Below are 21,426 nucleotides of genomic sequence, written 5' to 3'. Positions count from 1 at the left end.
AACTGAATTTCTCAAGAAATATTCTGAAGAAAAGCATCATCTGGAACATGCTAGTGGCCAAAGACTATATGTCCCAACCAGCTATATTATGTAATCATGGGCAAGTTTTCTAAAACAATAGAGCACCTTCCCCCTAAAGGAGACTGAGCTCTTCACATAATTTAGTTCATAACTCTTCCCTGCAGTCTAGAAAGATGATCTCATTATTATCATTATTATTATGGTAGCTATTTTGTATTTATTAAGAGTTCTCGGTGAGCCAGCTGCTATCCTCTCTTCCTTTGTCGTACATGGGAACAAAACACACAGCAGTTCTGTGCATGGCCTGGGAAAGTAAGCAACAGGACCAAAATCAGAAGCAATGCCCAAGGCCACAGCACTCGATAGAAGAGGCTGTAGTCTGCCCGATTTGGAGGCCCGGGCAAGGCTTCCCTCCCCCATTCCAGATTCTCACCACCGAGCAGCGCTCCTACTTAATAGAGAACACATACTTGCTTGCCAAAGAGTAGATACTTATTTTTGCATTTGCAAAATATCCAAGTGGACTTAATAAAATTATATTTGAGGTTAAACCACAAAGATAAGAAATTTAATCCCGGGCCCCAATTAATTATTCTTTTTAAGAGAGTCTCAAATGTTTCCCATGTCTAAAAGAGTTACAACTGTGCATGGCCCTAAATTCTGTGCCTGTAATCCTGACCGAGTTTCATTTCACAGGTTACCAAAAAAGCCCAAATAATAATTACATAGTAACTATTGATTGTTTAATTACTTGAGACTGCCTTATAATCACCAAATCATGAAGGGTGTTACGAGATCTATAAACGACACATCACCAGGGTGCTGTGCACCAAGTTATTTGGTAATTCACTGATATGAGATGGAAGGGAAGAATTTTGAACTAAAGTAATCTAAACACTTCTAAGGAAAGGTGGCACACGTGTGCCAAGCCGATAATAGATGCTTATTCTAAAGGCTGATGTTGAATAAATGAACAAACAAGGTAAACAAAACCCCAGGATAGAGATAAGAGTGGAAGAGACTCTCTCCCCAAAGAGACTCCTTACAGGACCAAAAAGATCCTGTAAGCTACCTGAGAGGCAATACCTTAGCCCAGTGGATCTCAATTCTGGCTTTGCATTAGAAGCATCTGGGAAGTGCTGGAAACTAGCTTTACACAGTCCTACACCAGACCTACTAGAACCAAATCTCTAGAGAAGGGTCCAGATATGTTTAGTTTTTCAAAGCTATCCAGATGATTTCCATAAACAGTGAGGGCTGAGAAACACTAGTAGCAAAAAGAAATCCTACAAAGTCCCCTGTGGCAAGTTTTAATAGCAACTCCGGAGGTCTGGCCACCCAGCGGAGAAAGTGACCTTCCTTATGCATATGGCACACGGGCTCACAAAGGTCTTCCCTCTGTGCTTACATGGCAGCCATCTGATTCATTACACCCAACGGTCACAGCATGAGGTGACATCGTCTTGAGCCAAAGTAGAGGCAAAGAACATGGGGATTTATGAAAAGCTCATCAAGCCAAACCATTTCAAGGGTAAATGATTCTACTTATCGGGCAGGAGTAAAATTGTTACCTATAATTCTGGCCAACTGCAATGAAAGTACCTTCTGAGACCAAATAATAATAACTAAATAATCCTAAAGTCTTAGCTACAGTCAAATGAACCTATGACTAAGAACAATGCTTTGCACGTGTGCTACAGCATCTTAGAGACATGTCTATTTGATGTCAAAAATCACAATTTCTGCACTCCTAGAAAAATAGTGCTTGGGTATTTTGGGCAGGTACAACTTTTTTTCATTGAATGAAACCAACTAGTACCCTTGGGCTATATCAATTTTAATAGATAATCTGTTACTATAAACAGTATGAAAATTATTTTTAAAGTATGATCGACATACTAGACCTGGCCCAAGAGCCTGGTTTATAGGGAAACAGGAAAGATAGACCTGCAGCCATGTTTTATATAAAATGCCCCTGATGCAAAGGATGAAACGGAGGCTGCAGCAATGGGGAGATGGACACTCAGCTACGGTACCTGGACATAAGCCATCCTGATTTTCTGTGTTCTATGGAATAGTTCCAAGAGGCATTAAAAGCAGTTACTTGGGTAGGAAGAGGAGAGGGGAGATTCCACAGTTAAATAAATTGGGAAAATATTGGGTAGAACAAAGCACTATAAATGCTAATATTCAAGAGTAAGGGATGGTTAGGAGCACTATGAAACCTCTTTAGTCACTCTATTCTTTTTTCACAGAGCTGATCTTGGGGTTCCACTGAACACACTTTGAGAAATGTGACTGTCTAGCTAACAAATGTCAGTGAGGCAAAGGCAAAGCCAGAGAGACCTCCACTCAATCCAATGACCCTGTTTGCCTGAAGATCACAAAACAGAAGGGGTGCAAGAATGAATCTGTAGCTGGGGTCAGGCCACCCAGAGGGGACTTTCATGTACTTGGTAACACACAGCTTAATGGGCACAAGGATGAAGAGAGAAAGGTCGACTCAGGATTAAGCTTCCCTAGTCCCTGTATACAGGACTCTGCCACCTACCTTGTAATAAAATAAAAGACAATAGCAATAATCAAACCTTAAGTGGACATAGCAGTTTAAATTTAACAAAGTACTTTCATAGTCCTTAATTCATTTCAATCTCACAGTAACCTGATGGGATATATCAGGAAAGGTTTTTTTTTTTTTTTTTTTTTTTGCGGTACTCAGGCCTCTCACTGCTGTGGTCTCTCGCGTAGCGGAGCACAGGCTCCGGACGCGCAGGCTCAGCGGCCATGGCTCACGGGCCCAGCCCCTCCACGGCATGTGGGATCTTCCCGGACCAGGGCACGAACCCGTGTCCCCTGCATCGGCAGGCGGACTCTCAACCACTGCGCCACCAGGGAAGCCCAGGAAAGGCATTTTTATCCTCATTTTACAGATGAGAAAACCTGAAGCTCTAAATGGTGATATGGCAAGCTCAAAGCTACGGCAAGTTAGAGGTAGAGCCAAACCCATAAAGACAGATCCTCGGTTCCTAAGTGAGGTCCTTACTACCCCACTCTCCTTACGAATCTCATAAAAAGGGCTCTCTACTTAGATCTTGCACAATCTTAAGGGGAAGAACTGTCGATTCTCCCCCCAAATTTGTAAAATATATAATTATTTAAAAATCACTCTCACCTCAGTAAAATCCCAGAATGCTACACCCAATTCTTCTTACGTCCTCTAATAATCTACTTCTTCTTACAAATTATTGAGAAATTGGCTTTCTTTAAACAAAGACCAACTACAACCTACTTCTTCTTACAAATTATTGAGAAATTGGCTTTCTTTAAACAAAGACCAACTATAGTATCTGAATGGCAATTATATCATCCAATGCCATAAAGAAGAATTAAGAATTGGGTTTAATATAAATAATGCAATTCTGAACATACCTAAAAAAACCAAGAACTCAAAGGTAGAAGGTGAAGCACAAAGATGTGTGTGTTTCTGACCTCATCTTCTATGAATGCTTCTTGCACATCAGAAACTCTTCTGCAAAACCAAGACCAAGGAAAGAGCTGGTAAGCTAGGCTCCCCCTGGCGCATGTGTTTGGGAAGAAGAAAAGGTTGCTGAGTGCCTACACTGTGTCAGGCACTGGGCTGAGGGATTCCACACACATTACACTTTAGTTTTCATAACAACCCTACACTGTACTATTACTAACAGTACTGTTACTCAGAGAGCAAGTTGGCCATCTTCACAAAACCAGAACGAGGCAGAAACAGACTAGACGCCAGCTCAGTCCTGCTCCTAAGTCCTTTCCATTACACTCCTTTCCACTTATGAAAATGTTAAATTATACCCCAACGTATGCACATGCCGAGGCCTCTAAGCTTTTCCAAATCCCCTTCCCACAATTCATTCAGGTCCTCACTCTGACTCATATTGCTCTATAGTCTACGCTCCCACTGTCTCTGTTTGCACATCAATTTCAAGAGTTTTTGCTATTTTCTCCTACGCTTAGAGAAGTGGTCCTCAGCTGCGGAGAACTTTGCCCCTCAGGAGACAGCTGGCAATGTCTGGAGACATTTCTGATTGTCAGGACTTTGGGGTGCACTGGCATCTCATGGGTGGAGGCCAAGGACGCTGCTAAACATCCTACAATGCACAGGACAGCACCTCCACAACCAAGAGCTATCTGACCCCAGTGTTTCTCAACCCAGTGCCAAGGCTGAGAAACCCCGCCTTGAAGGGATAATGTGGTTTAATAAGTGTGCTTTAGTTTCCTCCCCTATAAAATCATGAGGAGTAACTAAGACACCATATAGGAGAAGCTTTAGCACACAGTAAGCATTCTAACTAAACATTAAGTAATTAGTTAATCTGATTGCACACTTTTTAGAGTAGGAACCACCTTGGTTGGCTCTGCCTTCTTCCCACACAAAGCACAGGGCTTTTGTCACGGGCACTCAACAAATGTGAAATAATGTATTCTTTATATTTGAATTTTTGTTTAAAAAACAAATGCCACTATTATTTAAGAAACACAACATTCTCCCATACTCACTCCTTACCAAACAAGAAGTGAATAGTATAATTCATGATTCATTAGAACAGAATATGAAAAGCTACATTGCATCCTGAGTATGTCATAGAATCACCTCCATAACAAGACTATCAATAAACCTACTATTAAAATGTTTTGTCTCACTTCAACAGAAAATTTATTAAGAGATCACAATATATAGATTTAAGGAAATCTCATGCAACAGGCTCAGATTCTTCTGTCTATGCCAGGTCAGTTTTTGACCGTATCAATTGTCAGGTCTTGAGTTGAATTACTCAGAAACCACCTTAAACTGTAATCACGAGCATGTCAAATAAAAACAGCAAAAGTCAAATCTCAGAATGAGTATGTCAGAACTGGCTGGCATCACATCTCAGGTCCAGATCTTTGCGCGTTTTTACTTTTCTCAGTTTATGCATGTTAGAGTCGGCACAAAAACCCTACAGTAAATGATTACAAAAAACATTAGGATTAACATTCACTCAAGTGGCCCTACAACAGGATAATCTACAATCATTTTTGCAGAGTTTCTGGAGGTGTGGCCCCAGGGCCCTGAACATCAGAAGGAACCCATACACTTATTAGAAGTGCAGATTCCTGGACCCCAGCCAGACCTACTGAATCAAAATTTGAAAGGTTAGGTCTGGAAATCTACATTTTTCATCATTTCTCAAATATTTGTTTTGCATAGTAAACTCTGGGAACCTCTTCCAGGAGGGTGAACCCCAGAAAATTGATTTGCCTCATTTGTAAATTTCCAGCATGTGTCTTGCTTCTACAGACTATCAACAATTAATTTAACATAAAATCCACACCCCTACCATAAAAAACAGGGAGAGAATTCTGTTGATGACTTTTGTCCAAATATGCACATCTGAAGTCAGCAGACTGACATTTTATGGGAAATGCTGAAAAAACTGGGAATGAATATAAATAGAATTATCAAGGAAAACAGAGCTCAATTCTGGGCCACACACAGGTCACCATCTACTATGTACCAGATGGGGGATACAGTGATGGCTAGACGGACTAGGTCCCTACCCTTATTTTTTCCTTATTATGCATTTAAATTGTTTAATATATACATAAACAAAGAAGTAAACAATTTCGGAGAGTGGCAATGCCATGAAGACAAAAAAACAAGTTGACAGAGAAAGTCATTGGGAGGAGGGAGGCAGTGGCAGTGGCTGGCTCTATTAGATACAAGGATGAAAAGTGGTTTCCTTGAGCAGGTAACATTTGAGCTGGGACCTGAAGGAGAGAAAGCTAGCCATGAGAGAGTTGAGGGGCAAGTGCTCTAGACAGAAGAAACTATTACTAGAAAGACCCTGAGGTGAGAAAAAGGTTCGCATGAAATTATTATTGAAATTAAATCAGAAATCAGATAATACACACAAAATGTTTCATGACATAGAAAACTATTTTAAAGTATGAAGGATTATTTTTATCAATATGTTAGAATCGTTTCAGGGCAGAAGCCAGGATAATGAAGGACCTCAAGTCTAAGTCATACGAAGAATTAATTCAGCAACTGTGGCTACATTGCCTGGAGATGAGGAGACACAAGTATGTGTTTGGGGGAAGAAGGGAGAAGTCTTCTTCAAGTATCTGAAGGACTATGTTCTTGTGGAAGAAGATTACATTTATTTTTTTAAATAGCTCCGAGGGAGTGAAAGGAGCTTGAACTGGTAAACATTTTAGGAAGGGAGAATCTTGGCTCAACATGATAATGAACATTCAAAGGGAACTGCAGGCAAATGGAATGACTGGGAGGTAATGAATCCCACACAGGTGGAGGTGATCAAGGATGGGCTCAACAGACGCTGGCAGAGGCATGATTGGGCTAGATCTATAAGGACCTATGAAACCCTTTGAAAACACACACATACACACACACACACACACACACACACACACACACTCAGTCACAGTGTTCTCTCTCAACAAGTACTATAACCACCAACATGGCCTCTTTACTTCATACTTTACAACTTAGAGGAGGTTTTAAGAGAAACCTGAGAGATACTGAGGAATCTACCATATTCCCAATTCACATTGTCACCCCAGAATAAAGTACATTTCCATCTCTGCAATAACCAATATACAGTTCCAAAGGGCAAATTAAGAAACAGGATAGACTAACATTCATTTCTAAAATCTGTGGCTAAGATTTAATGGTGTTTTAGCAATAAACATTAAACAATTATTTGGACCTATTAAAATAATTACTCTATTTTAACAAAAATGTGTCTGGATTCCATTAGGTCCCAATAAGTGGCATGCCAATGCATAGCCAAAGCCTTTAGCAAACGGGCATGTGGCCTTTGGTTGGTTCATTTTTTTCATGGGAGCCATAGGCCCAAGAAGATGATTTCCTCATAAAAAACCCTGACAGAGCCTCTTTACTCTTCATTATTTATGCAATCTGTCTAGAAAATAAAGCAAAAAACAGATACTGAACTACCACTTGACCACCTGGGACCAAAATGATAAAAAAATCTAACCTTCCAAGGAGAGACAGACCAAGCTAGACTTGGGAGTAAGGCTAGAAGCAACTTTGAAAAGCTAAGTGTTGTTAATGACCTTTATATAAAATATGTTTCCACATCTAGATTTAAGTGGCTTATATGAAGATATACTTCAAGAAATACTCTCTTAATATCTACATATACTTTTTGTGTATTGAATTAAGTCTACTTCTTAAAAACTACTTGTAAATAAAATTATATTATGACTCTCTTAGGACAGCTTATTAAAAGAAACTTATAAGAATCTTTCCAGAAAAGAAAGGCTACATCTGTATAATTGTACATAAAATTATACCTCATTTTATGAAATCCAGGAACAACAAAAGCCAGGGTTACAAAAAATTAAAATCAAAGATTTAATATTTAATGTAAAGAAAGTATTTATCACAGACTTTTTTGGTATAGAAATCTGTTCCTAGGGCTTAAAAATGTATATTTATGTTTACACTATTTTAGAAATATACCTATTCCATAAAAGTTAAATATAACCTATAATGTGGACAATCACTTCCTAAATTATTTCTCTTTGGGTTCACGTGTATTTGAGTTCAGGTTTTGCAGTTTATTAAGCTTTAATCCTTCAGGGCTCAGAGTAACAGCAGGACTGGATTAGTGACCCAGAAAACCCAGGTGTCTCTGTTCTTGAGGGGGTGCCACCTAATATCATCTGGGTCGTCTAGAAACCAAACCCTTAACTGGGCACGGAGGATTCATCCTTCAGGTAAATCATTCCAAGTCCCCAAAACATTTATAGCAAACACTCTCACTTGACTAATGCGCAGAAAAGCTGCTGTACCACAAAACAATACATAGGGCTGGTAAAAGAAACCAAGCCTCCTGTCTCAAAGTCCAATGTTATCACCATGGCCATCTTTGCAGTCTCCCCTCTGCTTGAGAGAAGCCAAATTTCTGTATCAACCTCTGAGAGAAGGGCACCCTTTAGAACAATAGTGTTAACAACGTACTTGGCGAATTTCTTTCCTCTCTGAAGATCTGAGACCTCCTGCGACTTGTTTCTTTTTCTTTTTTTTTCAAGTAACAAGAAATTAGGGCTAATTTTGGATTTTCCAAACATTCTCATCCTTAATTGAGAATCCTTATCTCTTTGTTATCCTCCCTTGCAAGAGTATATACAGTCTACCTCTTGGATCAGTGGACAAAGCTGTGAAACATCTCCCAGATGTGTATTCTACAGGTGGGAAGCACAGGACAATGGAATGGCACTATAAAACCAACAGCATTATACAGAGTTGCTTCTCCAAATTGACAGCGAATCAGAAGTAATTCTCTACCTAAATCAGGGCTTAATTCATAAGCTCACATTAATTCACAAGTTCAATCCAACTTCTCAAAATGCAATAGCACAATCTTCCAACCTGATTATCTTCACTGAAAGTATTTAAAAGCATTTGCTGAGACACCTTTCTTTCTTGTGTCAGACAGGATCAGTGTCAAGTGAACAGCTGGAGTAGACTACATTCTGTCTAATTGCAGGGGGTTGACATTTTAGGAAATAATCATTTCTTGCAAGAGAGAAATTTTCCCCTGGAGTGGACACCAAAGGGTACCTCCTGGTAAATAAAGGCTCAAGTATTTATATATATATATACACACACACACACATATACTTTTGACATTCTGTAGAATCGGAAATATTACAATCTGGATGACTTCTACAATAATTTTAATCAACTAAGAGAAGTTTAGGACTCAAAGAAGTAATTTTTTAAAAATAGAACAACAAGAGAGAATTTGTAGTGAAAATGCCATCCCATATCACTACCACACTGGAAAGTGACGGATATTTCCCTTGAAATAATCATGCGGAAACAGTTGGTTTGTTTTGAAGGCATTTATTTCAATAGCTCATTCACTAAAACCCCCTGAGCTTTAGTCCAAAAAGTTAATTTCCATTTTCTTTTGATAATCAGGAGAATCAACCCACTTTTCTAAACAATCACTTTTTCAGATCATTTTCTGGGAGAAAATACGTTTTAAAAGCATGTTTGGAATGAATTTGTAAGTAAAAATTTAGTAAAAAGGAGAGAAGAACTTTTCATTCCTCAGCTCAATCTCGGCTCAAGTTTAACTTTTAAGTATTTCCTATCTTGTAAGAGTCGTTGCTGCCATTAGGCCTTTCTTTGTGAGGTGGCCAGTTTTCTCCTAGCATTGTTCACTAAATTCATTTAACTCATGCCCTAGGCCAGTAACAAATCTACTTTTCCAGCTGTGATACTTTAATAGCTTAAATTTCTAAAGTAAATAGCATCCTTCGCGCCTTTGAAAACCAGTTCTGGCAGTGATTAAAGTAAAGAAAGGAAACATTTAAAGAGCTTCATATATGCACCATCAGAATGCATGTGTCAGCTATAAGCTCTATCATATATAATGAAGGGAAATGCCCAAATCCCAGAATCCGGTTTAGGCAGTGGGACTACAGATACATTTAAAAAGATGGAGAGTCAATTAACAAGTATATTATCTCATTTTAAATCTGTTATGAAACATGTATGAGTGAGAACAGACAGCACTGCTATTCAGCATTCATGAACCGAAATCACACATAAGCCATGTTCAAGATCAAGGAACTTACCTTATACACTTGTCCGTATGTTCCATTGCCAACAAGTTCCACCAATTCAAAGATCCCTGCAGGGTCCTGAAAGAAAATAAACAATAAAAAGTCAAAACGATATTCTAGCCGTTGTCTTCATCAAAAGCAAACACGCATTTAAAATAAGCAAATAAATAACAACTTTAGCTTTGGGGGGGGGGCTCTCATATGTTAATATTAAAGAGCATTAAAATTTAATTCAGCTGTGGCTATGAGATGAGTCAAAATCTATTTGTTTCTATTTTACATTTCTATGAGATGTGTTTAAATCAGACAAAAGGAAAGAAGACTTCGTGGAAACAATTTTAAAAAAGAATTAATGCATTTCTCACTGTCAAATGGAAATACACTTGTAGGTACCTCGGGCTAAACTGAAAAGCTCACCATCCTGAAGGGGTTCCAATTTTGAAGATTCTTCTGTTTGACATTTCTGAGCTGCTCATTGTGTTGAACACTGGCAGTTCAGAAAGGAGTGCTCCCGTGTTGTGGGGCAATCTTCCCTGCAGAAGTCAACAGTTTCCAAGAGAAAATGGAATCAACCTAACTTCCTCTCTCAGAAAGTATTTCTCTGGATTCATCTCCCCTCTCGACAATGCTGCCTCTGCTAAATACACTTTTGCGGCCTGGCCTCCAGTTCCTGCAGGACCTGGAGAGTCCCGGGCAGGATCTAGAATGCAAACGAAACTGGAGAACCATGCAAGTTCTTAGCACCGAACAGGTGTCTGCTAACCCTCAGAGTCAGCTGTGTTAGAGCGCTCAATAAATATCCAATAATCGTGGATATTATTACCGAATTACCATCCCCAAAAGTCGAAAAGAAAAATCAAAGCCTATAAGATTCAACTCAGAGACAGAAAGTGCCTTTGGCCTCCTCTGATTCCTAACTGGACAGAAATGATTTCTTTAAAGGCCTAGCTCACGAATCACAAACATCCATGTCCACAGAGGCTGGGCAAGTAACGGAAAAGAGTGGGGGGGCCGCAGGGGCCTGTGACAAACTGAGGAAGTCACGTCCCCTTTGGGGGGCCGGGGGGCCAGCTGGAACCAATCGTTGTCATGTCAACCTATGAGCACAGTCTCGCCAGGTCTGAAGATTTTTTTGAAGAAAAACTGAACATTTTGTTTCATGTGAGATCTCGTTTATAAATGTTAGGCACGAACTCACTTTAAAAAAAACTCTGGGGGACAAATGAAAAAAACGTCAGCCTCTGGCCTAAAAAGCATTTCCCCTCTCCAGTCAACAGGTTTACAGAGCACTGCCATATGGTGCGACGGTGACTGAGAAGCAGGCGGGGGGAAAGCCTTGATTTTAGCTTCAGACAGGCCTGGGCCGAGCCCCAGCTCTGCCTTGTCTGGCGGCGTGATCCCAGATCTCTCCCCTGGGAGAGCAACTCAGTCTCCACGCAGATAAAACGGGGAGGACATCTACCCAGCAGAGCTCTGGGGAAGAGTAAGTGAGGGCCTAGCACCACACCTGCACGTAGTCAGCAAATCTAATATCTGGCAGGAATCATTTTTAAGCTGAGGAATCCCACACCTCTAGTAGCATTTAAAGGGAGAGGGGCTGCTATTCACAGGGAAGGGGACAAATGAGTTGGAGGTGACAAGTTAGAGCTCTTTAAAGTGACAGTCTTCAGCAAATCAGGCCCAAGAATAGCCCTTTGTGTTGTGTCTTCAAAGATCTCACATAGAAAACAAATTAAAAAAGAAAAAAATAGGACAAAACAGCAACAGCTGAAGCACTTAGTCACTCACAAAGACTGCAATTAGCATTATCCATTGTTATAAAGACAGGAAGGCAAGAAACCCCACTCCAGACTCATGTCCCGACAGATGGAGAAGGCCAGAAGTTCCAGCTATGCCCCACCTGGTCAGGGAGCTGTGGACATCATCCCAGATGGAACCACGAGACAGGAAAACATGGGAAAAGGACCTAGAGCTCTGCAGACGGAGACCCCAGAGCTAAAAGTCACTGTCAAGGCCACCTGGGAGGTGCCTCAAGATGGGAAAGAAAAATCGTGTTTGTTAAACTACTAGGCCATTAGAGCAGCAGGTTTTATTATGAATGGGATTAGAAGGAAATGAGGAAAAGGGGGAGAAGTGGCCCACAAATGGTAGCAGCTGCTGTTTGTTTCTAAGCTGTGCTTCCCAGTAGTTTGTTTGCGCAGTGGTGTTTCTGCAACAAATTTCAAGAGAGGTCCTACATTTGCTTGAAATATCTCAATTGTGTGTTGTTTTCTTTTTTTTAATATTTATTTATTTATTTATTTATCTTTGGCTGCATTGAGTTTCGTTGCTGCATGCAGGCTTTCTCTAGTTGCAGTGAGCGGGGGCTACTCTTCCTTGCGGTGCACGGGCTTCTCACTGCGGTGGCTTCTCTTGTTGCGGAGCACGGGCTCTAGGCACACGGGCTTCAGTAGTTGTGGCACACAGGCTCAGCAGTTATGGCTCGCGGGCTCTAGAGCACAGGCTCAGCAGTTGTGGTGCACGGGCTTAGTTGCTCCGCGGCATGTGGGATCTTCCCGGACCAGGGCTCGAACCCATGTCCCCTGCACCGGCAGGCGGATTCTTAACCACTGCGCCACCAGGGAAGCCCCTCAATTGTGTTTTCAACATTCATTTTTCTTGACTAAAAAAAAAATATGAACAAAAGAAAGGAGATGTAGGATGGTGAGTACCAGCTGCCATAAGGAGCCCGGGAAGCGTAAGGAGGGTGGCAGGAGAGGGAGGTGCAGAGCGGGACCCACTTCTGCACCCAGGGATCGCCCCACCTCACAGACCTCTCCTCAGGGCTGGGATGTAATGGGCAGGTCTCAATATGAGCCAGGCAGCCTACTCCCAGGTTCCTTCCTCTCCTCAAATAGTCCATTCATAGGCATATTGGTCCAGCCAGTCGGAGCCAAGAAGGTTCAATGCCAAGACTTTCATTCCAGCTGCTGGGAGAGAGGCTCTTCCCACTGGACACATCAACGGGCTCAGAAGCAAAAGTCAGAGGGACTACAGAGTTTGATTGGCATCCCGCCTTGGGTAAGCAACCAAACCGGAAACAGTCGTCAAATTAGGGTGGTTCCCCAGGAAACAGACTCTGAGAATCACCGAGATTTACACAGAGGGTTAACCAGGATGTGCCTCATAATCAACGCCAGTGGGGAGTGACTGAAGAAGGCCTGGACTGAGCGGATGAAGGAAGTCAATGCAATGCAGTGGAACAAAGACTTCACCTGCTCCCACAGGAGCTCTGGAGTTGGGATGAGTCTTCGGAATTACCCTACCTTGAGGCATGGGGGCCTCTGTACCCCACCTCCATTGACTAGTCATTGCATGCAGGCTGTCCCCCATCCCCGTCCCAGGGGTTATGATCTTGGGTGAAGGGACACTCTTCAGCCGAGGACAATTCCCAGGTGAGAACCGTCGCTAGCCGCCTACACTCCCAGCAGGTGGAAATGAGCACCTCAGCAGTGGACAGGGAATCTGGGTGACACACCATGGCATCCACTACAAGCATCCTGGCTAGAAATGAGGACCCACTTGGAACTGGAAGAGAAGTCTCCAAGCATCTACCTTCTACAGTATACTGACAGTAATAAGACAAAACGGCACAATTAGAGTCATGGTGTTTGCAAGGAGGGGGCTCTCTGAGACCCTAGAAAGCACAAGGCAGAGCTGTCGTTCAGGGACACTTGAACTTAGCACTGACTCTAAGCTTCCCTATTCCCTCTCCCCCAGTCCAAGTACCTGGACAGCTGGATGTTTGTGAATATTCCCTTACACAAATGCATATAAATGTCAGAGACTTTCTTGGGGAATACTGATATAGCTTGAATGTTGTAAGCATTCAGCTGTGTGCTCCATTCTTGCAGGACTCTAAAGTAATTTCTCCTGGCTCACCAGTGACCTCGATCTCTTGTTTGTAATGGTCTCTTCTCAGTCTGTCCTGGTTGTTCCCTCTGAGGCACTGACACTGCTGAGCATCGCCACTCTTGGTGAAATCCACCCCCTCCTTTCTCTTCCGTCATCCAGCCTCTCAGAGAGATTTTTCTTTCTCCTGCCCATACCTTTAAGGTTGGCTGAGCCCAAGGTTCCATGCTCCTGTTGTCCACTAAGTGCTAAGGATTTTATCTCCAGAAGTCCACCATATCCGTCTACTCAACCCTCTTCATACAACAGCCCTCACCATCTCTTGCTGGGACTGTTTATTTCAATCAATTCTCTCCTCCTTTCAAGCTATCCTTCACACCAATCTTTCTAAAATAGACATTTCTAAACACAACACACCACGCTTTAAAATCCTACACAAGGTGGTTCAAATTGAAAGTCAAGGTCCTGTCATTCTTAGGCCCAGCTTTCACTCCCAGCTTCGTGTTCCATCATTTTGTGCTACAGCCAACCGCTTCAAACCTCAGTTCCCTGACACATCACACTTAGCCATGTCGCTCTGCCTCGGTTCACACTGTCTGCCTGCCACGATTATTCCTTCTACTATTCTCTATGAGGCAAAGCCCATCCTTGAAGGTCCACTGTGACACCTCCTCTGTGAAGCCTGTCTCAAACTAGTGCCCCCGCCTCCCTGCCCCCATAGCACGTTGTGCGTGGCTCCATGATAACCGCTCTCACCCAGTGAGGTCCCCTCTTCCATTTCTCTCTCTTGATGAATTGCAAATGGCCTGAGAGCAAGCACGGAGCATATTTATCTTAGTGTTTCCAGCACTTAGCATGGTGTCCAACACACAACTGCTAGACATAACTATTTACTCAATAAGGTTGATGTCCCACAATGCTCCACAATATAAGTAGAGGAAGTCGCAAAAAAGGGGATCAGAATGTAGAGCCAGAGGTCTAACAAGCTTACGTCATTTCTTTTTCCATCTAGACATAGCTGTCCCAGCCACCGCCCCTTCCTCACTCCCCTGACCCCGCCCCCAACTGCACAAAACTGTCACATGCATAAGCTCCTATGGTCTTCCCAGCTCTAAAGAAAATTCATAAGGGCCATTGTTGTAAGCTGTGCCTCCGGTACGTGGAGAAGACAGGCTGTCAGGATGCGGCCACGTGCAATGCAACAAGGAGAAGACACTGTGCCTAATGATCATGTTCCAAAGACAGGAAGGGTAAGAGAAAAGAATCAGCTTAATCCTCCCTCTCATGTTTGCTTAGAGGCTCGTCGTAAAGCCGGGATGGGCAGCATGGAAGAAGGTTACATACACCAAGGAGAAATGAGCAAGTCATTGACATTTACCAAAGTCAGGAATCCCTGTTGGCTACACGTGCCTTTATTCAGATCTTAACCTTTGCTGAGAGGCTGAAAAGAACATTTAATTCTATGGTAGAGCAGGTTACATTATTTCATAATGAAATATAACGACATATCAAAAGACACGCTGTTGCATGAAAGAAAATGTAACTTTTCAGCAAGTTACTGAGGAAGGCAAATTGGATTAGTCGTAATAATAAAAATCACAATAATCACTAACATTTCATGAGCACTTATGTGCTAGGTACTATTCTAAGCACTTTCCATGGAGAGATTATTTAATTATCGCAACTCTATCAAGTGGTTGCTGTCCTCGTCTTTGTTTTACAGAGGAGGAAACGGAGGTTCAGAGAAAGTAAGAACTAAGTCGAGGTCACACCAACAATGGGTGGCTGAGCCAGGATGGGTCAGACTGCAAACCCCAGGCCCTTAACCACTCATCACCCCATCAGCTTCACGGAATCAGAATTCCCGGCCCTTGACTTTCCACTTGCTAGCTCTCCAGCCTTGGGCAAGTTTCAAAACCGCCCTGAGTCTCAGTTTCTCCGTCTCTAAAAAGGGAACAATAGTATGTCCCAGGCAGGGTTACTGTGAAGACTGTGAAAGTGTGTAGACTAGCTCAGGGCCTGATACTTAATAGGACTTCAATAAATATTAACCTCTTTTCTTTTTCCCTTTGAAAAAAGAATTCATTTAATACACAAGGAATATGCTGCAGAAAAATTCAGGGTGTGTTGCAAATAATTTTCAACTCATAAAGCCAGTAAAAGAACACCGATTGTTTATTAACCAAGATCGCCACGTGCTTAACACACAGAGTCAGATATTTATGGACAAACAAGTGTCTCTTTAGAAACCAGCGAGACATTTGGAAAGACGTGTTAACTTTTCGGGGCTCCTGGGATGCTGGAATAAATTCTCTCGTCTGTCAGCTGATGAAATTCAGGTGGCATTGGCAGGCTCAAGTCTGACTTCTCAGCAGGGTGGAGTGATTTAAGATCTAGGAGTTAATATTCCCAGTCACTGAGTTATACTTTAATTCTTCCAGGTCCCCTGAATGACACTGGATTTATCAGAATACTAAATAACATCTCTGGACTAAATCCCAAAGACTGAAAAAGCCAAACCTAAATCTATAACTAGGATGGCTACTTCCTTAGCATCATAAACGATGATACATACCCTTCCCAGCCCTTTCCCCCTTCTCTGAAAACGAAATCAAGAGAGAAATTGGGAGCTTGTACAGACTCTAGACAACCCTTCTCCCAAACTCCTCTTCTTCAAGACATGGCCGTTCTGTGCCAGACCTTTCACTTGAGGTCACCAGTTCTGCGTCAGGGTGAAATAAACCCTCGCAGAATACGGACGGCTGATACGGCTCCCAGAATGACTGCCTACCCCGCAGATTCCCTACTGACATCTGCTAGAAGACTGTGCTTACTCCAAACTCACGGGCCTTAAAAAGACCAAAATGTTATTTCTCTTAGAACCATATTTAGCAGCTGATTTGTTCGCTTTCAGCCCTAACTGACAAGCATATGCTTACAAAAGCAAAACAGGACAAAGAAAACAGGAACAGTAGGAGAACTTTCCGTATTTATCTTGAGCCTTCAGGCTTTTCAACACCATCGTTATTCCAAAGCAAGTAGAGCACTGGGAACCATCGTGCTGACTCAACACAGCACCCCCAATTCTAGTCCGTGCTGCACTCACAGCCAGGCCAGGTCCCTCGAAGCATTTTTCACTGACCCTCCCTCCTAACGTGAGGGTCTGAGGAGCGAAAGGTCTTGCCTTGCACAATGGGGTATATTCAGTCCCTGGGCGCTACCGGCACCCTCCCACGCACCTACTGTCTGGGGTGGAAGCAGGCGGTACACTGGCCCTGCCTCCTGGTGTTTGCAGGCTGATGAAGGAATAGACATAAGCAGATAACTACACATACACAGTCATTAAATTACAATGACAAGCGACATGCAGGAAAAATTAAAAGTGCTCCGAGGGCTTCCCTGGTGGCGCAGTGGTTGAGAGTCCGTCTGCCGATGCAGGGGACACGGGTTCATGCCCCGGTCTGGGAAGATCCTACATGCCGCGGAGCGGCTGGGCCCGTGAGCTATGGCCGCTGAGCCTGGGCGTCAGGAGCCTGTGCTCCGCAACGGGAGAGGCCACAACAGTGAGAGGCCCGTGTACCGCAAAAAAAAAAAAAAAGTGCTCCGAGAGCATACTCCTGGGAGATCTACAAAACAGCCCAGATTTCTCTTCATTAACATACTGCCCAAGCCATGCCTCTCAAATGGGACAGATAATTCAAGTAAAAAATACATACAAAAATAACATAAAGCTAAAACACTGGTTGCTGAATTTTCTCACTTGATCATCTATATAAATTAAGCTCTGCAGAGCTATCAGTGGATTGGTGCAAAAATGTTAGATTTCACGTCGGGATTCTGCTCCTTGCTAGTGTGATTTGACCTCTCATATTCTGATTTCCCCATCTGTAAAATGGGAGAGTCCCGCTTGGCCTGCGGTGTTTGCAAGGCTGTATCCCACACAAGCTGGGCACCTCCCCAATGCCACATGTCCTTGGTTGTCCTCTGCGAAGGGCGGTGCTAAGTGCAGGCTGACTCCAGGATGCCCACTGCCCCTTACGGCTGTGCTTGGCTAGACAGTATTGGCATCCTTTTACCAGTACTAACTCTGGCAGGTTCTGGACATGGTCCCAGCCAAACCTCAAGGGACACGGCCCTCAATGCTGGTAGCTGCTAGCCCTCGGGTGAGGGGGACTGGAGCCTCCCCACTTCCTGTTCGGGTCCCAGTTCCACCGGCTACTCATACTCAGCAGCCAGCGGCCGTGGACCAGCTTCCCCATGCCTGCCACGGCTCACCTGCTCCACTCGGGACGCTGCATCTCCCGCCTGTCCTCAAGAAGCAGCCTCTAGAATGAGATCTGAAACCTGGCTCTTCAGATTAATAGGGGTGAGACCTTAAGCTATAATGGTCATTATCACTGTCTCTGGGAGAGACAATGGCCTAAATGCTTTATAGACGTTTTCATATTTAATCTTCATAGCGACTGTGGGAAGTAGATATTACTAACCCCAATTTCCAGATGATGAAACAAAAGCTTCAAGGAATTAACGTGCTCAAGGTTAAATAGTATGTGGTAGAAACAGCAGCCAAGGCCAGACTGCAAAGTGAGGAAAAACATACATCCCATGAGGACTGTTCGGAGGATCAGAAACAACATATATAAAGCATTTAGCTTTATGCACAGTAGTGCTTAACAAAAAAAGCTACTGCTATTATCGCCCTTGCTGCTGGTATCATTAGAAGTTGCCCAAGGTGACAGCACTGTCAGTAGTAGAGGCAGAATTCAAATCCAGATTATTTTTAATCCAAGCCCATCACTATTTCTCACTTCTCTACAAATGGCCAATGCTGAAATTGACTTGGGGCTGTGGGGTTGATGAAGGCCTTGCAGTTTAACCATGGAGCCAGAGAAGGGCCAGTAACCTCAAACCAGGCAGAGACAACCAGGCAAGTGGCTGGGGACCCGGAAGTAAAATGTACCACAGCTGCTCGATGCCCCTCCTTCCCACCAGAGCCTGGAGTCCCAGACACGGAGACCAAGTGGGCGCTGAGATTTCCATCCAAACCTTCCGTTTCTTTTTTTCTTACTTTGCCATCAGCTAGGATGAACACTGAGTACTTTCAGTTAACCAATCAATTGGCAGTGAGAAGCAGTAAACCATAGTAGTTAAGACCACAGACTACAGCCAGAAAGCCTGACTCTGGTCCCAGCTTTCCCCTTTACTAGCTGTGACCTTGAACAGATTATTTAATCTCTCTGTGCCTCAGTTTCCTCAACTGTAAAAGAGTGATAATAGTAGTACTTACTTCCAAGGATTACTACAACATAACTAATATATAGAAAACATTTAAAGCAATGTCTGGCATAATGTAAGTACTCAAAAGTGTTTGTTAATAATTCCTTATCATAGAATGCAGATTCTAAGAAGGAAAGACATACTGGTTTGGTTCACTGCAGTGCCCCCACTACTTAGATCAGTGACTGGGACATTATAGACCTAATAAATATAGACTTAATATAAATATATAATATTATAGACTTAATAAATAGCTGCTGGATGAATCATGTCCCCACTGGTGTCACCAGTTCCACCACCAAAAGCCACCTTACGATAAGATCTCTGACATCTGGAGCAGGGATTTCTGAGGTTGTATCAGTAAAATCCCTCTCCTCATTTTTTTACAGAAGCACAAAGTGAGGTGCAGGCAAGTCCTATATACTCATAAAATCATAGGTTTTTCCAACAAGAAGAGTTTAGGTGGCGTGTCCAAGGTCTCAACTAGTTAGTAGCAAGACCCCAAGTCCTTTGACTTTTAGTCTTTCTCTGTGTTCAGTAAAATCCTTTGATAAACCAAAGTAATCACTCACTGTCTTTCAAACAGTGGACCTAGAAGGGAAGAGAGCAGGAACTGGCGCTGCGGGGAGGGGGAATGTAGGCACCAGTATTCAGGTGTAAATTCCAGGTACTTGTGTTGAGAAGTGAATTTATTTCACACCCAGAAACAATGTAACAAGATTTATCACACATCGCCAAGTTGATATCATTGAAACAATGAATTTACTAGGTCACAAGTACATATCAGCATAGATGAATGGGATTTTTCAAAATATACTTTTCTCAGTTCACAGACCTTGTATATTCACACTCATATTTAGCTTAGTTCCAAATTACAGTTGTCCCTTGAACGATGCAGGGGTTAGGGGTGCTGAAAATCTTCATATGACTTTACAGTTGGCCCTGTGTAGCCACAGTTCTGCATCCGTGGATTCAACCAGCCACGGATGGTGTAGTAATGTAGTAGGTACTTATTGAAAAGAATCTGCTTATAAGTGGACCTGTACAGTTAAAACCCAGGTTGTTCAAGGATCAACTGTATTTCCTTACAGGAGAAAACAACGAATTCTACATAATTGTTGATGGTTGTTTGCTGGCTTATATCAGAAAAATGGGCATGCATAATTAGGATCATAAAATTAAAAAGAGGACTTCCCTGGTGGCGCAGTGGTTAAGAATCTGCCTGCCAATGCAGGCGACACGGGTTCGAGCCCTGGTCTGGGAAGATCCCACATACCGCGGAGCAACTCAGCCCGTGCGCCACAACTACTGAGCCTGCACTCTAGAGCCCGCGCGCCACAGCTACTGAGCCCACGTGCCACAACTACTGAAGCCTGCGCGCCTAGAGGCCGTGCTCCGCAACAAGAGAAGCCACCGCAATGAGAAGCCCGCGCACCGCAACAAAGAGTAGCCCCCGCTCACTGCAACTAGAGAAAGCCCGTGCGCAGCAACAAAGACCCAACGCAGCCAAAAATAAATAAATAAATAATTTTTTTAAAAGAATTAAAAAGAGAGCTGAGAAAGGCTTATAATGTAACTTGGAAATTTATTCTAATTTGGGTACTGTAATTCTTTGTCAACTCTTGGGATTCCCAGCCAGCCCATCTCACCCTTCCTGACCTGGAGTCCCTGAGCTGTGGCCACAAACCTGCCTGTGCACATGCGGAACAAACAGAACCCACCACTCTCTTCAGGGAAAATTCCCAACACAACTGCAGTCAGGGAAAGGCACATAACTTCATGAAGCAGCCAGAGAGAATTCTCCAGGATACTAGGTCACATGGCAGATTTTGGACAAGGAAGGGATCTCCACCTTCCAGGACTTGCCTCAACTCTCCCACAGTCTGTTCCAGCTCAAACATTTAAGTTGCTTTAAAGGTCAATATGTACATAAAGGCCTCCCACCCCGGCCCCTTCCTTCCCACCATCAGGTTGTCTCAGAGATTATACAGCTGTTTGGGGAAATGTATCATACAGTTTACAGATATGCAAAGATGGGATCTCTCTAGGCCTGTCAGGACAAGGTAACTTTCCGGCATTTCCAGCAACACGAGGTCGAAATGATGGGAACCAGACTAGCAAAGATTTTGGCATTTTGCCTTTTCAATGATGCTTAGATGAAGAAAAAAGAGAGCAATTGCAGCAGATGGACTTTAAAGACAAGAACTGATTACCTAAATAATTAAGTAAGAAAGATTAGGAAAGCATCCAAGGTTCCATTTTGGAAAAAGGAGCCTTAACCCTTCCCCCAAAGGTACTCATTTACCGCCTGCTTCCAACACACCAACAGCACACATTTGCTTGAAAGCATTTTCGGCCTTTCTCCCTACACCTATAAGCAACCGTGTGTGTAGTGGACAACAGGCCCTCTCTGTGGGATGAGGAGGTTAGTATTGGCTGGCTGGATCCCCTATGACTCTCACTTCCAGAGAGGGGCAGCACGGCTAAGAGCCATGGAGAAACAGCCAAGAGCCCATCAACATCAGCCTGGGGCAGGGGCCTGTCATCTGGAAGACAGCAGTGGGAGCCCATCCCAGCGCATCA

At 43.1% G+C, this 21,426-nt stretch overlaps 1 protein-coding gene across 3 annotated transcripts in view; it reads right to left on the bottom strand.

The window, feature by feature from the left end:
* TNIK (TRAF2 and NCK interacting kinase) overlaps positions 1–21,426 on the bottom strand; it is a 414,490-nt gene that overhangs the window by 311,487 nt on the left and 81,577 nt on the right. For all 3 annotated transcript variants that reach the window (XM_082840052.1, XM_082840053.1, XM_082840055.1), the window contains exon 2: positions 9,688–9,753. In XM_082840052.1, the coding sequence (XP_082696178.1) occupies positions 9,688–9,753 (66 nt within the window). The remainder of the gene's footprint in view (positions 1–9,687; positions 9,754–21,426) is intronic.

This window comes from Leucopleurus acutus (assembly GCF_964270905.1).
Source record: "Leucopleurus acutus genome assembly, chromosome: 5".
Lineage (NCBI taxonomy): Eukaryota > Metazoa > Chordata > Mammalia > Artiodactyla > Delphinidae > Leucopleurus > Leucopleurus acutus.
The sequence above is the reverse complement of the archived record's forward strand: the minus strand, read 5'-3'. Positions and strand labels throughout refer to the sequence as shown.